At 32.3% G+C, this 13799-nt stretch overlaps 1 protein-coding gene across 1 annotated transcript; it reads left to right on the top strand.

The window, feature by feature from the left end:
- Positions 1-2905: 2905 nt before the first annotated feature.
- On the top strand, positions 2906-10679 carry LOC135123603 (uncharacterized). The gene is made up of 3 exons (XM_064048394.1): positions 2906-3055; positions 3979-8801; positions 9528-10679. Exons 1-2 carry the CDS (start codon positions 3050-3052, stop codon positions 8437-8439), a joined length of 4467 nt encoding a protein of 1488 aa, XP_063904464.1. The 5' UTR covers positions 2906-3049; the 3' UTR covers positions 8440-8801; positions 9528-10679.
- The last annotated feature ends 3120 nt before the right edge of the window (positions 10680-13799 follow it).

Here is a 13799-nt window from a genome sequence, read left to right on the forward strand (position 1 = left end):
ACTTCCACAATTGTTACGTCATTGCACCACTAGTCGTCGCCACTAGTATTGTACAAACTATCCAAAGTTGTACAAAACTTAAAAATAAATAAGTAGAAAGCAAAAGCAAAGCGATTTTGGATTATCAAGACAATAAAGACTTACTATACCTAAATAAAGCAACAAAGAGACTTCAAAAGTTACAAAACAAACTGTTTTTATTATCATTATTCTTATTACTTATTCTGATTGGATAAAAAGAAGAATCTCCAGTCATCTACATGTAAAAATTTTTATGCTTAACTTAACAAAGCTCTAATGTAAAGATCTTTTTTTACATTGAGACTTTCCTCAAAAGTGATACTCCAGGGTTTGCTGTGATAGTACCTAACTGATTTAAGATAAGTCTAACTTTTATAATTAATATTTTCTCAGTCGTTCTGGATAAGTAAAATTTAATAATTCCTACAGTCTTTAATGCCTATGTGCTCCATTTTTTTGAACCTGAAGATGCTATTAGTTTAATAAGAAACTGAAATATCAGTAATTTCTTTATTTTAATGCAATAAAGTTTAAATTGACGGGCAATTGTTTCACATCTCGTATACATATTGAACCGGAAGTTGTCAAAATGAACGTACGTTACGTACTTACGTATACGCTATGATTTGAACAGTAAATAAACATTTTCTCCTTCGGTTGACAAGACAAATATAACGATTAATGAACTAATAAATATAATACACAGTGCAAAATAACTCGTACCTATTCGTTGGTTTTAGAAAATCATATTTTAATGTCTAGTGTTAAAGACAAATTTTATGGTAAAAAATCCACCTCTAACTTGGCGTTGCGACTTTCAGATTAAATTTAGAAAACCTTAGAGGGTGGACACTCATACAATTTTATTGATGGATGATGAAAGGGTTTAAAAGGACAGGCTCTATCGGTTAACTGTGATAGATTTGAGTGGACCAGAAAAATGGCCAAAGTTTGTTTGACCACAAATTTTAAATATTCTGCCCCTGTTTACTCAATTATTTATTAAGATAGTTTATTTCTGTAAAGCACAATGGATTTTTTAATACAAATTCTACTAAAATGTACCTTTTTGAAAATTTAAAATTGATCCATAAATAGTGAAAACCAGATAATCTCATACTCATCACAATTTTAACGCGTTGTAGTTTTTTTAATAACAAAATTTAAAAAACGGAAAAGCAGGTTTTTTACGCTCATTTCAACGGTGTGAAGTTTATTGCAATCTGACGCATACTTCTGGCAAAAACTTGGGTAGAAGTTTATATGTATTTCCCTATGCTGGAATATGCGTTAGCTCTCCCTTAAAATGATGAAGAACTTATGCATATTATGGTTATCTGGTTTCTTAACAAATTCTGTACTATATTCGTTTTAAGATTTTAAGATTTTAAGACCCTACTGGGTTAATCGTCTCTTTGTGGGGACCAACTAGCTATAATAATCCCAGCAGCTCAGGTAAAGGATTCGTAGAAAAAAACGAAACAGTATTTTTGAGTATTTGGCTTAAAAGTAGTTATTGTAAAAGTGACTGAATTAGTCAAAAAAAGTAATTCGTTACAATTACTCATTACTTGAAACAGAATTGAATTACAGTAATGAATTACTTGTAACTGAATTACTTCCAACCACTCTCTGCAGTTCTGTGATTAATTTGTACCCTGACATTTAAAGTTAAAAGCTGCAACTACTAGCTAACTCTTTAATTGCATAAATAGCAGTTTTTGGTTAAGAATTTTGGAACATCTAACGCCTTATATTTTAGCTATTGTAGTATTGTCTTTCAACAAATAGTTTTAACATAACCACGGATTACATACCTACCCTTACACACCTAACCGACACAAGTTGTCCCTACTGATTGATATCTATACTGTGACATAACTGCATGTATATGCAACCACTTATACATACATCAAACGCCTGATTGGATATTTAAGTGTCCGTCCTAACGTGTTTTCGTTCTGGTGAATTAATGTTCTATTATTTTTCAAAAATATTGTTAATAAGTATGCATCCCCTTTAAGTCTGTAAAAGTTTATAAAATAAAACTAACTGAAAGCTATAGATATATATTTTTTAATTAATAATTTAAAAAAATTTATATTTGTAAGAACATAATATAAACAGCATTTTAAGTTTTACGATAAGGAGGAAAATTTTAAAATAATGAATTTCGTTGACGTTTAAGTTTGTCTTTCTTCAAGACACTGCAGATTATTAAAATTTGTCTATTTTATTTTTCGAGTATTGTAATAGCTATTGTTACGATGATCGGTAATTAAAATCGGCGTGGACATTGGGCAAAACTCTAGAACTGTACTGTTTTTTCTTTGTGATTACAACTGTGTTGTAAATATTTTGACCCACAATTATTGAGGCTTCCAGTGATGTGCTGTTTGATGAACTTCCATTCTCGAACTAACTTAACTAACAGTTGATTTAAAAAACATACAAACGAAAATAACCAATAGTAAATAACCAAAGGCGACTCTGCGTGAATGTCATATTGGAAATTTTTAATAAATAAGTTTTCTACTTAAAATTACGGCCGGAAGTGGAAAAACTATTATACATATACCTACAACTCGGAATGTGTTCTTGACAAATCTCTGACAATTTTGCCAACATCGTCCTTCACTGATAACTATCACGTACGTCCTTGTAGTGTAAATAACTATTAGTTCACATAAAAAGGAGTACATTTTTTTTAATTTAACTTATTAGCTTATTTCATTACATTCAAATTTGTTGTGGATATAAGGACGGAATTCTGCGACTCTCTACGCGTAGTCTAATAATGTGCTGCTGTGTGTACTGTCCACTGTCGCACTGTCTCATTTTCTCGTAATCTATGACGCACAGCGGGACAGCCCACATTGTACGAGTTGCGGCCTTGCGATGTTGATAATACGTTGCTAACAGTAAAAATGCTGACTTATTTCTTTTTTCATTACCTAAAAAATGCATCATCGATGGCCGCTTTAACATAATTTCGTTGCTTTAAGTCTTATTGAGTGCTATTCGAACCATGGAGGTGAGTGATTAGTTCGTAACTCGAATTTTCTAAGCTAATGACGCTGAAGTTAGATTTATATTTGTGTATTCCTAATTTTACGTTGAAGAAGGTAGCTAATAAAAATTCATTCTCGAAACACATATACCAATGAAAAAAATATTTCAAGGTCACAAGTCAAATTCAAATCCAAAGTTAACTTCAGTGTGATCGAAGTTAAGTTAACTTTTTTTTTACGAAACAGTGAAAAAGGCCATGTTAACTATTAGTATAGCCTTTATCACCTTACATCGGTGCGTAAAGTTAGCGATAGGGTTTATAGAATTCTTTTCATAAACTCGTTACTAGTTTTAGGCCGCTTTAATTGAGCGTTTGTTGTTATAAAGAAACAATTGATATATAACACTTTGTAATAAACTTGTTTGTTTCTAATAGGTATAGCAGGCGAATATATGTAACTTCTAATCGAGTCGTTTGTTGTAAGCATGAATTTAATGAACTTTTCTTTTAACCCATTATTATTTATGTCACTAATTTCTTCTGTTATTCTCAACCAAATTATTGACAGGTCTTCCATACATAGTTCTTTAAATTGTGCCCAAAAAGAGTTTTCAGAAGTAAGATCCCGAGATCGTGTGGCCAATATATTCGCTGCATTTCGACTACCGAACGGGTTGTCCAAAAATTCCTGTAAGATTGCTATTGTGGTGCTAGCCAATGCGCGGTAGCTCCGTCCTGCTGAAAATAACCATTTCATCGTAGTTAAGTTGTAGTGTAAAATCCACCAAAAATTAGTGATGAAAATGGCTATTTAGACATAATTTTGATTCAATCATAATGCCGCAGATCATGTTAAAAAATAATAAAAGTAAAATACATATTTACTGTTATTTAGTTTTTCCATCGAAATTTAAATTGTTAATCTGCTCCTGTTATTTTTTCAGACATTTAAAAAACGATCAGGTACAACCAACAAAGGCATTGATTACGAAAATTTAAACATCGCCAACATCGGAATCAATTTGGTCCTTGATAACCAAATCGAAGACTTTTATTTATCCGCTAATGATGCCAATTTTGGTGATTTTGATGATATTGTTATAAAAATTACATCAACAAAGGGTAGCAATGTCTCTGCTTTACAACTTAAACATAACGATCGAAGTACATTATCTATTAAGCAACTCAATCAAGGAAAAGGAGATTTTAGCTTAAAAAAATATTGCACTTCTGTTCAAAGTATAAACAGCCACGTAGACAGTTTTATTTTATATACTAATATTAAGTTTAGCGGTAAGGAAGATACACGATTTTGGCTTGACGGTGAAGATTTTCAAATTCGGCTGTCTCCGTTTCAACCAAAAGATAAAGTCCTTCAGATCTCTGATAAACTAAATCATTGTTATAAGTTTCATGTTGTTGAAGATGACTATGCATACGATTACTCCCCAGAAATTTTAATGTACAAAAATTTTTTTCAGAAATTTTTTTTGTTTGTTAATCAAGATAATCTTAAAACTCTTGAAACAAAAATAGCCGAGAAGTTTAAAAAATTATTTCTCGCAAATCAAACCGAATGTGATGCATTTTTGAAAATGATATCCAGGTGGAGTCAACAGCAAGGCGAGAAACATAAACTGTGTAAAAATTGGATGCGACGTGCTATTGCACTTACGCTTTTGTCTTCTCGAATTAAACCGTTGTCTTTTGGTAGTGGTGCAAATAAGAATATGAAAATTCTACGAGAGGCAATTTCTGCTTTCACGGTTACGGTGTTTGAAAATAATAGTTATCATAAAATTAAAGACTTGTGGGGCGATGCTGTGACTCGGGTTAAGGATACCAAAGAATTAAATAAAATGCGAGAAATGTATCACTTAAGCCCGTTTTATATTAAAAGTCTTGACGATGTAGATAAAAAGTTATTAAGCACATTACTGTGGTTGAACGGTACATGTCCAATAATTGTAACGGAGGATGCAGTTATTCACAAAGTGGTTACGTTGTGTCCAAAGGCTAAGTTTATTGTTCTTGGAGACGATGTTAATGAAAAATTTACTAATTACAACTGTTCAGTTTTTCAAAATTTATCGGACTTAAAGGCATCATCCAGAGATAGTGTTCTTGAAACTTTTAACTTGTCCATTCAAGGAAAAGAAGAAGTTAGCTTAAAAAATGCATTTAGTCTTGATTTTATTGATGCTATAAGAACAAGCTATTTGGTAGAAATGTTGAACGAACCATATGCTGTAGGAGGGCTACAAGAAAATCTTCCGACGCCATACATCGAGAGGTATCTATGGAAAAATGTTATAAATTTCAAATATTTTGAAAATAATGATGAAAACACTTTAATTGTCGTTGACTGCGTACAAGAAATTGATTTATTCAAGCGAAAATTAAAAAACTGCAGTATTCATAATCTCGAAGACTACCTAAATGAAAGCAACACAAGCACTCGACAGAATGTAACAGCAGTAAGTGGTACTTCCAGAATCAGCGTTTTCATTACTACAAACACGTGCAAAAAGATGCAGTTTGAAGCGATTTGCGACAAAAATAAAGACTTGAAAAACTACCATCACTTGAGATTTATAGATGCCGACAATTTTGAATGGATTCAAAGTAAGGGTAATGTAAGCAGTTTGGAAGAATATAAAATAACTGATTTCATTTTAACAGAAAAAGAGATGTTGTGTAGAAAACTTGAGAACAATATAAATTTGATAGTTAGTAATCCCGGAATGGGAAAGTCTGAATTAATGAAAAGTTTAAAAAACATTTCTCCTCCAGAAATTTGGATCATCTTGATGAACCCCACAGATATGTGTCTTTTTTCCAAATATCTTACTAGTAATAATCAATCTGCCAACTTAGAGACTTTGCAAAATTTTCTTTTATATGAAAAATACAGATGCATGGATGAAGGAGCGAAACATTTTTTGCAAGTGTTTATTAAACAGAATCAAGTGTATTACCTTTGGGATGCCCTGGACGAAATTCCCGCTGAATCTGTTGAAATGATTACAAATTTGATTGTTGAGCTTTCCAAAGCAAACCACGTCCAGTGGATAACAAGTCGATTTCAACTGAAACATTTGTTAGAGAGTAAGTTCAATGTGCTTTCTTTAAATTTATGTCAATTCAGTGAACAAGAGCAAATTACTTACATTAAAAAGGGTCTTGAAAAGGTTGATACAACCGAAGAGATTGACCAAATTATAAATACAGTTCGGTCCTCATTTCCGCTAGTTGAACATACAGAAATCTTGGGTATACCTTTACAAATCTTTATGCTCACAAATTTGCTTCAACAAGATATAAATAAATATTTCCAACTCCTTTCTAATATATTTGTTTTGACTGATTTATATCACTATTTTGTGGAAGAAAAGATGAAGGTCTACTTTGAGAAAACCGTCGGTGGTGATTTTAAAAATTCCTTATATGAATCAGCAGTGAAAATACTCGAAGTAGCAATTATCAAATACCATCAAAACTTAGCTCTAAGAACATTATTTTCTGCAAAATTCTTAAAGAGACTGACCATCGATGTTGAAAATAATTTCGAAGATTCTAAAGAAGAATACATTTCGGTTGGTTTGTTAACAAAATTAGTATATAAGCGGGCACATTTTTTTCATAACTCTTTTGCCGAATATTTCGTAGCGCTTTATTTCTCCCAAAATCAGCGGCTTTCATCTATTTTTGTAGATGTGATTTTTGAACCAAGATATGTAAATGTACGTTTTTTTTTCGATTTGCTGTTGGCCAGAGAATCACCAGCTCATGTGGCAGTTTTGTACAAGAACATAAATTTATTGGAGGAGTATGAACATCAAATTCGCACAATTACAGATGCTGGTGATCGAAGTGTCTTACATGTAGCTTCTTCTTGGGGACAGAGACATCCTCGATTGGATGTTATAACAACTGACGACGCTTACATCATAAATGATTCGGGTTGTCCTAATGTTAAGGCCGAAAAGGCGGAAGATTTAAAAATCTTAAATTATTTATTAAATGCGTGTGAGTTATCTCAATGTGATACATTATTCAAAATGACACCGTTATTGTATGCCGAAAAAAGTAAGTGCCTTGTCATTGAATTAAAAATCTTAAAACAATTAAATCAAAATTTATTAGATCTTTCTGTCAAGCATATAATTAATATATTATATTATACAGCTATATGTGGATACGATGATGTCATAGATCATCTAGAATTAGAAATATCAACTGCTACTGATGGACAAAGTGCAAACCTATTAAAACTAAATAAAAAGGTTTTAGATGCCAGAAATATCGCGAAGAAGACTCTCCTTCACTTAGCATCAGCTAGACAATTTGAGAAAGTTGTTAAATTTTTAGTGAACCAGGGTGCCAATATAAATTGTTCTGACACTGATGGAGCTACGCCTCTTTACTTAGCGTGTGAAGAAGGCTACCACAAAATTGTAGAATTTTTAGTTGGAGCGGGTGCCGGTAGAACAATTGATGTTAACCCTCCTTTTGTAGCTTCTGAATTTGGCTCAATGGATGTTGTAGAATGTCTAATCGCGCTAGGCGCAGATCCAAATCCGCCTAGAGATAATTGCGCCTTACCTCTTGACGTAGTATGCGAATTCGGGCAGAAAGAAATTACAGAATTTTTAGTTGCAGCTGATTCCGAAATTAATCGCAAGAAATTAAACGGTGCTTCTGCTCTTTATATAGCTTCACAATTTGGACTCAGCGATGTTGTAGAACGTCTGCTTGGGCTCGGCGCCAATCCAAACCAGCCTAGAGATGATGGTGCAATACCTCTTCACGTAGCATGCGAATTCGGGCACTACGAAATTACAGAACTTTTAATTGCATCAGGTGCTGAAATTGAGCACGAGAGAGTGGACGGTATTACGCCTCTTTTTACTGCTTCGCAGTTTGGACATACAAAAATTGTGGAACGTTTACTTGCGTTAAACGCAGATCCAAACCACCCTAGAGATACTGGCGCAACACCTCTTCACGTAGCTTGCGAATTCGGACACGTAGAGATTGTAGAACTTTTAGTTGCATCGGGTGCCGAAATTAATCATAGCAGTATGAGGGGTGTTACGCCTCTTTTTGTAGCTTGTAAAGTTGGGCATATCAAGGTTGTTGAACGTCTGCTTAGCCTAGGCGCAAACATAAACCAGCCTAGAAATACAGGCGCCACCCCTCTTTATGTCGCTTGTAAAGTAGGATACGAAAATATTGTTGAACTTTTAGTTGCAGCAGGTGCCGAAATTAATATAGTGACAAATTCTGGCCGTTCACCACTCTCTGTTGCTGTAAAGAAAGGGCATGACAGAATTGTTGAAATTTTGAGGGGATTGAGTAATTCAGCTATAACGAATTGTAATGCATCTGTTGATCAAAAATAAATCTTAGTTTTTATTATTGACTTAATAAATTTAACGTTTGATTTTTTACTTAATAAATTTTATTTATTCTTCTTAGTAATATATAATGCCCATAATAACGAGTTTTAACGACTTGAAACTGAATATTGTCAATAGAGATGGACAATTATTAATTTTTCTGATCCATACTTACACTAAACATACATATCATTTGAAATTCTTCAAAATAATTTGCAAGTTGTAAATAGTAGAAACATTGTTCAAAATCAGAGTAGATATATTTAAAACATCATCACTAGATGCCAATTTTGGTCACTATTTTTCGGCTACGAACTTCTTGGGGCGATTTTTCTGCTACTAAAATTACTAAGCAAATATATTAGGTAAGTGATATAAATATATTATCTTATGTTTGTGTTGTTTTCTCGCATTCAGTTAAAATATAAACTTGACAATATGATATCTTACTTGACCTCTCTATCAGTTTTTCATAATGTGAATTACATTCAATGTTTCTTAGCAATGTCTCAGTCTCTTTTAAAAGTTATCTGCATCTTTTATTTGCTCCTCCACCTATTTTCTTTTCACTTATTGATTCTCATGTAATTGATTTTAGTTCTTCTATTCTAACTCCTTATTCATCATTTTTGGCAGAACTCCATACAATGTGGCCAATATATTTTCTGCCGCAACTGTTTACAAAACAAAAAACAACGGTACAGTTCATGTCAAAACCCATGCTTAAAACAAAATACTATATAATTTTGCATTCTGTCAAAATTGGACAAACGTAACATGAACTATTCTTTGTACAAAACCGTAGTATTGACTTTAAATTTAGATATAGAATGCATTCTGTGAGTTCTAAATTAAACGCTGTCAAATGAATAGCGGTCATTTCAATGAAACTGGAGCTGTTCTTTGTGAGCCAAAACCCAAAAAAAGGTCAGTTGGAGGTGTTTTTCTTCAACAATAATATCTCGAATATGTTTTTTTACAGTTCTTGTTTTGTCTTGCCCGAAAATTTTTCATTTTCATTTTATAAAATACCATTTTTCTTACTAGTTTCATAAAAACCAAATGTATACTCATTCATATAATTTTTTTAGAGTTTTTGATGTTTTACACGTTGAAATGAAGACAACAATTATTTCATCTCATGTCTGCATCAAGATGTCTGCTCACAGGAAGGTCGTTTACAAGTTTACAAGTTGAAAAAAATGTTACTTACGTATTGACTTTTGAAATTTGCTGTATAAAGAACTTTGTGCTAAAAAAAGTACCATCCAAAGAAACCAGTATTAAAATGTTTCATGATAAAATTATGCAGTGATGGTAAGTACTTAAAACTGGGATATCTCAATTTAGAATGTTACTTTACCATCGATGGAATATTTACAAGTAGACAGTATGTACGTTATACAAAAGGATTTGTAGAGCAAACGAAAATCAACTGCTTTAGCCTTCATTTTTGCAACGAGTTAACTTATTGAGAATTTGAGAAACAAGGTTAATGTTTTGTTTCTTGATACTGGAAGTGAATGATTAAATCATCTTTAACTGGACTGGCTTGAATCTTTAAGGGAAAATGTCATAACATTAGCATTCTTTGATATATCGATCCTGATCCTGTATGTTTTATTTTCTTTAAATACATTTTAACTGGATTCTTTTTGCTTGGTGCATTTTATATACTTAGGAATTGAAATTTATTATTTATTACTATAATTTAAGATAAATTAAGTTAAACGATTATGTGATACTAGGTACTACTAGTACAGAAAGGATATGTTGTACAAAGAACTTTTTCTACGCCAATGTTAGTTTTAGTCGAAGTAATCCATTATATTTTTTTTTCGAACGTTGATGTAAAAAGGCAAAACTGTTTTATAGTCACCTAGTTACAATTTTGAAATTAGAAAATCATTTGTTTTTATTCTTTCTTAGTCAATTTTTCTGAAATGAAAAAAGAAACTAGAACTACTTACAAAAAATATACTTTTATAATGTCCGAGGAAAAAAATGGGCAGGGATTAATTTAACCACCAGTTGACATTCTAGAAACCCATGTTACACTTGAGTATATTTAAATCATTCCTACGAGTGTTATGTTTATGTTATTCGATTACCTATATAATAAATAATAAATTATATACTTTCTAATTAGTTGTAAGGTATGTTCAAGCTCAATATATGTATGACCTGCTATTGTACTGTGTCATTATGTCTAATTATAAATAATAATTTTTTTGGTTAATGTATTTTATGATTGTTTGTACCTCCTGAACCAGTCACACAGATGATAAGCAACGATCCAGGGGCTCTGCTTTAAATTTGTAAAAATAGTAATTAGGGAAAATTGAATGTTGTGAACACAGTAAATCGACTTTGTAAAGACAACGAACACAAGACGGAATGAAAGCATTCGAAGCTACGCTGTCAAATGCCACGTACCACTTTTGCTTCATTTGTTTTGGACATGCAAGGTCAATTTGATTTTTTTTAAGTGGCACGATCGGTTATGATGACAAAAGACAAAGTTTTGTTCAAGTAGTAACACTTTTCAATCAAATTCACCCTGAGCGAGAACCCATTTCTAAGTCGACGGCTTCAAAAACGCTACGAAGATTTAAATGAAACTGGAAGTGTTAAAGAACGTCCAAGAATTAATGTAGATCAAAAAAGGAGTTTCTTGAAAGTTGAAGGTTTAAAAATTGATCAAATGTGTCACAACTGGTTTGTGAAAGCCGTGAAGTTTTTAAGCAGAAAATTTGTAGGATTAGAGAAACAAAACTATTTTAAGTAAAACCGTTGTGTCTTACCTTCTGTTAACATGTTTAATTAATACCAATTTAACATAACATTACTTAGTAACTAGAACTAAAAGAATAATCAGTGTATGCACACATTAATCAACAAGACATCTGTTCTCCAACAAGCCTGAAGCAAATCGATACCTCTATCAAGGTCTTTTGTAAAAGCAAAAGCTAAAAAGCACGACATAAGTTTCAAGAGTATTTCTGGGGAGGCGGAAAGTTTAAATCCAGATGATGGCAACCAATTTAATGAAAATCTTCCGTCTTTATTATTATGCTATAAACCAGAAGACATACAATACCGACGAAACCGGATTATTTTTCCGTGCTTTGCCGGCTAAAACCCTAATTTTGAAGTATGAAAAATGTGTAGGAGGGAAGCATTCTAAAGAAACAGCGACTCTTTTGCATTGCGCCAGTATGTCCGGAGACAAAGAAAAATTCTTGGTCATAGGCAAATCAGCAAGACCACGAGCCTTTCGTGGTGTCCCATTCAGACATTCGTACCAGTATAATTTATGGTTTGTAAAATTTTATTAGCAGGTATAGTTTCCTCAAACCTATAAGGCGTTTATGGCTTTGGCGTTTAAAGCACTTTACAGCCGACCCTTCATAAAGCTTAGTAAATGTAAACCATGCCACGTGCCTGGGACAGCCGAGACGCGAAGGACCGGACTAAGAGTAATTTTGTTTTTAACGTTTCTTCCGTACCTTAATTATTTAATCATTATTCTGCACATTTGAAAATATGATTAAGATAATGAAAGCAAAAAACATAAAATCTTTAATAAATACGATCGCAATCGTAGAAAACTGGTCCACAAAGTTTTTTGATAAATCAAATAATTTTGACGATGTCACCGTCCTTTGTTTCAAATCCAGAGGGTACATTCATATTGCTGTTATATTAAAAATAATACATGACTAGAGAGCGAAAAGTATGCAGCAAAATTTTGAGAAATATGATCATGTAATATGCATGAAATTTATGCAAATATGCTGTAACTTTATTAATATATACAGAGATATGCAGTTGCATATCCTCCAAAAATTGAAAAGAAGTGTAATAACACAACTAAATTTATTTACCAATTATAAAAACAGGTTTATCAAGCTTAATTTTTTTAATAAAAAATACATAGATAGATAAAATTTTTAAAAATTGTTGTCTTACACTAAATAGTGACAAATAAATAAAAATTAATAATGATAGGCCATTTAATTAGTATTTTTGTAGCAATTTATTTTTAAATACTTTTCGAAATATTGTAGCAAAAAATTTTGCCGATGATCCGAAAACATATATTTGTAAATAGAAATGCGGTTTGTAGCAGAAGCTACAAAACACAGTGCCTTCTTGAAGAATAAATTCAGGAAAAGACTAGTACAGGGCACGGTTGATAAAACCGTTAATTGTTAATTTAGAAGAGTCGAGTGATGATGACAGTGACTATTTCGATCAATAAATAAGCAGTAGTAGTTGTGTATGTCAAAATTCTAACTAATTTGCCGTAATAAAAAATGATTGAGTACAAAGTTACTTTGTTTTTACTTAAAATAAAAAATCGAAAGGCGCAGTTGTCGGTAAATGCAAAAGTCAGTTTTGCCCTGTGCTTTTACCAGAAAAGGTCTTTGCAGGTAGGTATCGGTGAGAGGGTTTAAGACATCCGGTTGTGACGGCCTATTGAATTATAATGGGAGTCAAATTGGTGTGAAGTCATAAACGCCTTATATGTTTGAGTCCAGTCTATCCGTAATTTGTGGCTTTAGCACAGGCTTTAGTATCCCATATGTTTGAATAAATCATTTTATTTAGAAAATAAGTAAATATCTGCTTTGAATTAACCACAGAAATATACTTTTATTTATTAAAATTCGTTATTTATAAACACTTAATTCACACAGACAAACGTTAGATTATCAAGTCATAAAATCGGTTAAAAAAATTGTTCAATCTGACAGATTTTTCTTCTAGAGACATTGTTGTTGTTGATAATCTCTCCATGGCTGTTGTAACTGTAAAGAACTCCTTTAAACTAGATGGTGTGGTCATTTTACAACAAACTTTGGGAAACTTCGTGTTTGTTGCACAAATTTGTGATCTCAAAAATCTCAGCAGCTCCTTTGGTACCGGTCTTTGGAGATTCACTAAATACATCAGGGGTCCACAATGCACGACAGGGATACAGTGAAACCCAACATCACACGGTTGCTTCTCCAGTTGTTCTAAAAACTTGTGTGTTCACTGATAAAGATTGCGAGATAGAAATAAGTACGTACCTTTGATTATTGTAGCACTAATAGTAGCAACTGTATGTGAGTCCTTGCTGAATTCACTCTTCTTTCTAAAATAAAAAAAAGTATTAGTATCTGATAAAATACCAGTAAAAGAAATCTTACAACGTATCGTCTTCATCACCAGCACGGTTATCACAATTTTTGCTTTGTGACTGATTTATAAATAATGAAATGCAGAGGATAAAAACTAAAATTCTGTGATAAATCATGATGACACGACTTTCAGAACGCAAGAATGTACTACAAACTACATCCAAAGTGAGGGTA

This window comes from Zophobas morio, unplaced genomic scaffold (assembly GCF_036711695.1).
Source record: "Zophobas morio isolate AGI-343-1 ecotype UQ-CSIRO unplaced genomic scaffold, CSIRO_AGI_Zmor_V1 ptg000006l, whole genome shotgun sequence".
In the NCBI taxonomy this organism is placed as follows: domain Eukaryota; kingdom Metazoa; phylum Arthropoda; class Insecta; order Coleoptera; family Tenebrionidae; genus Zophobas; species Zophobas morio.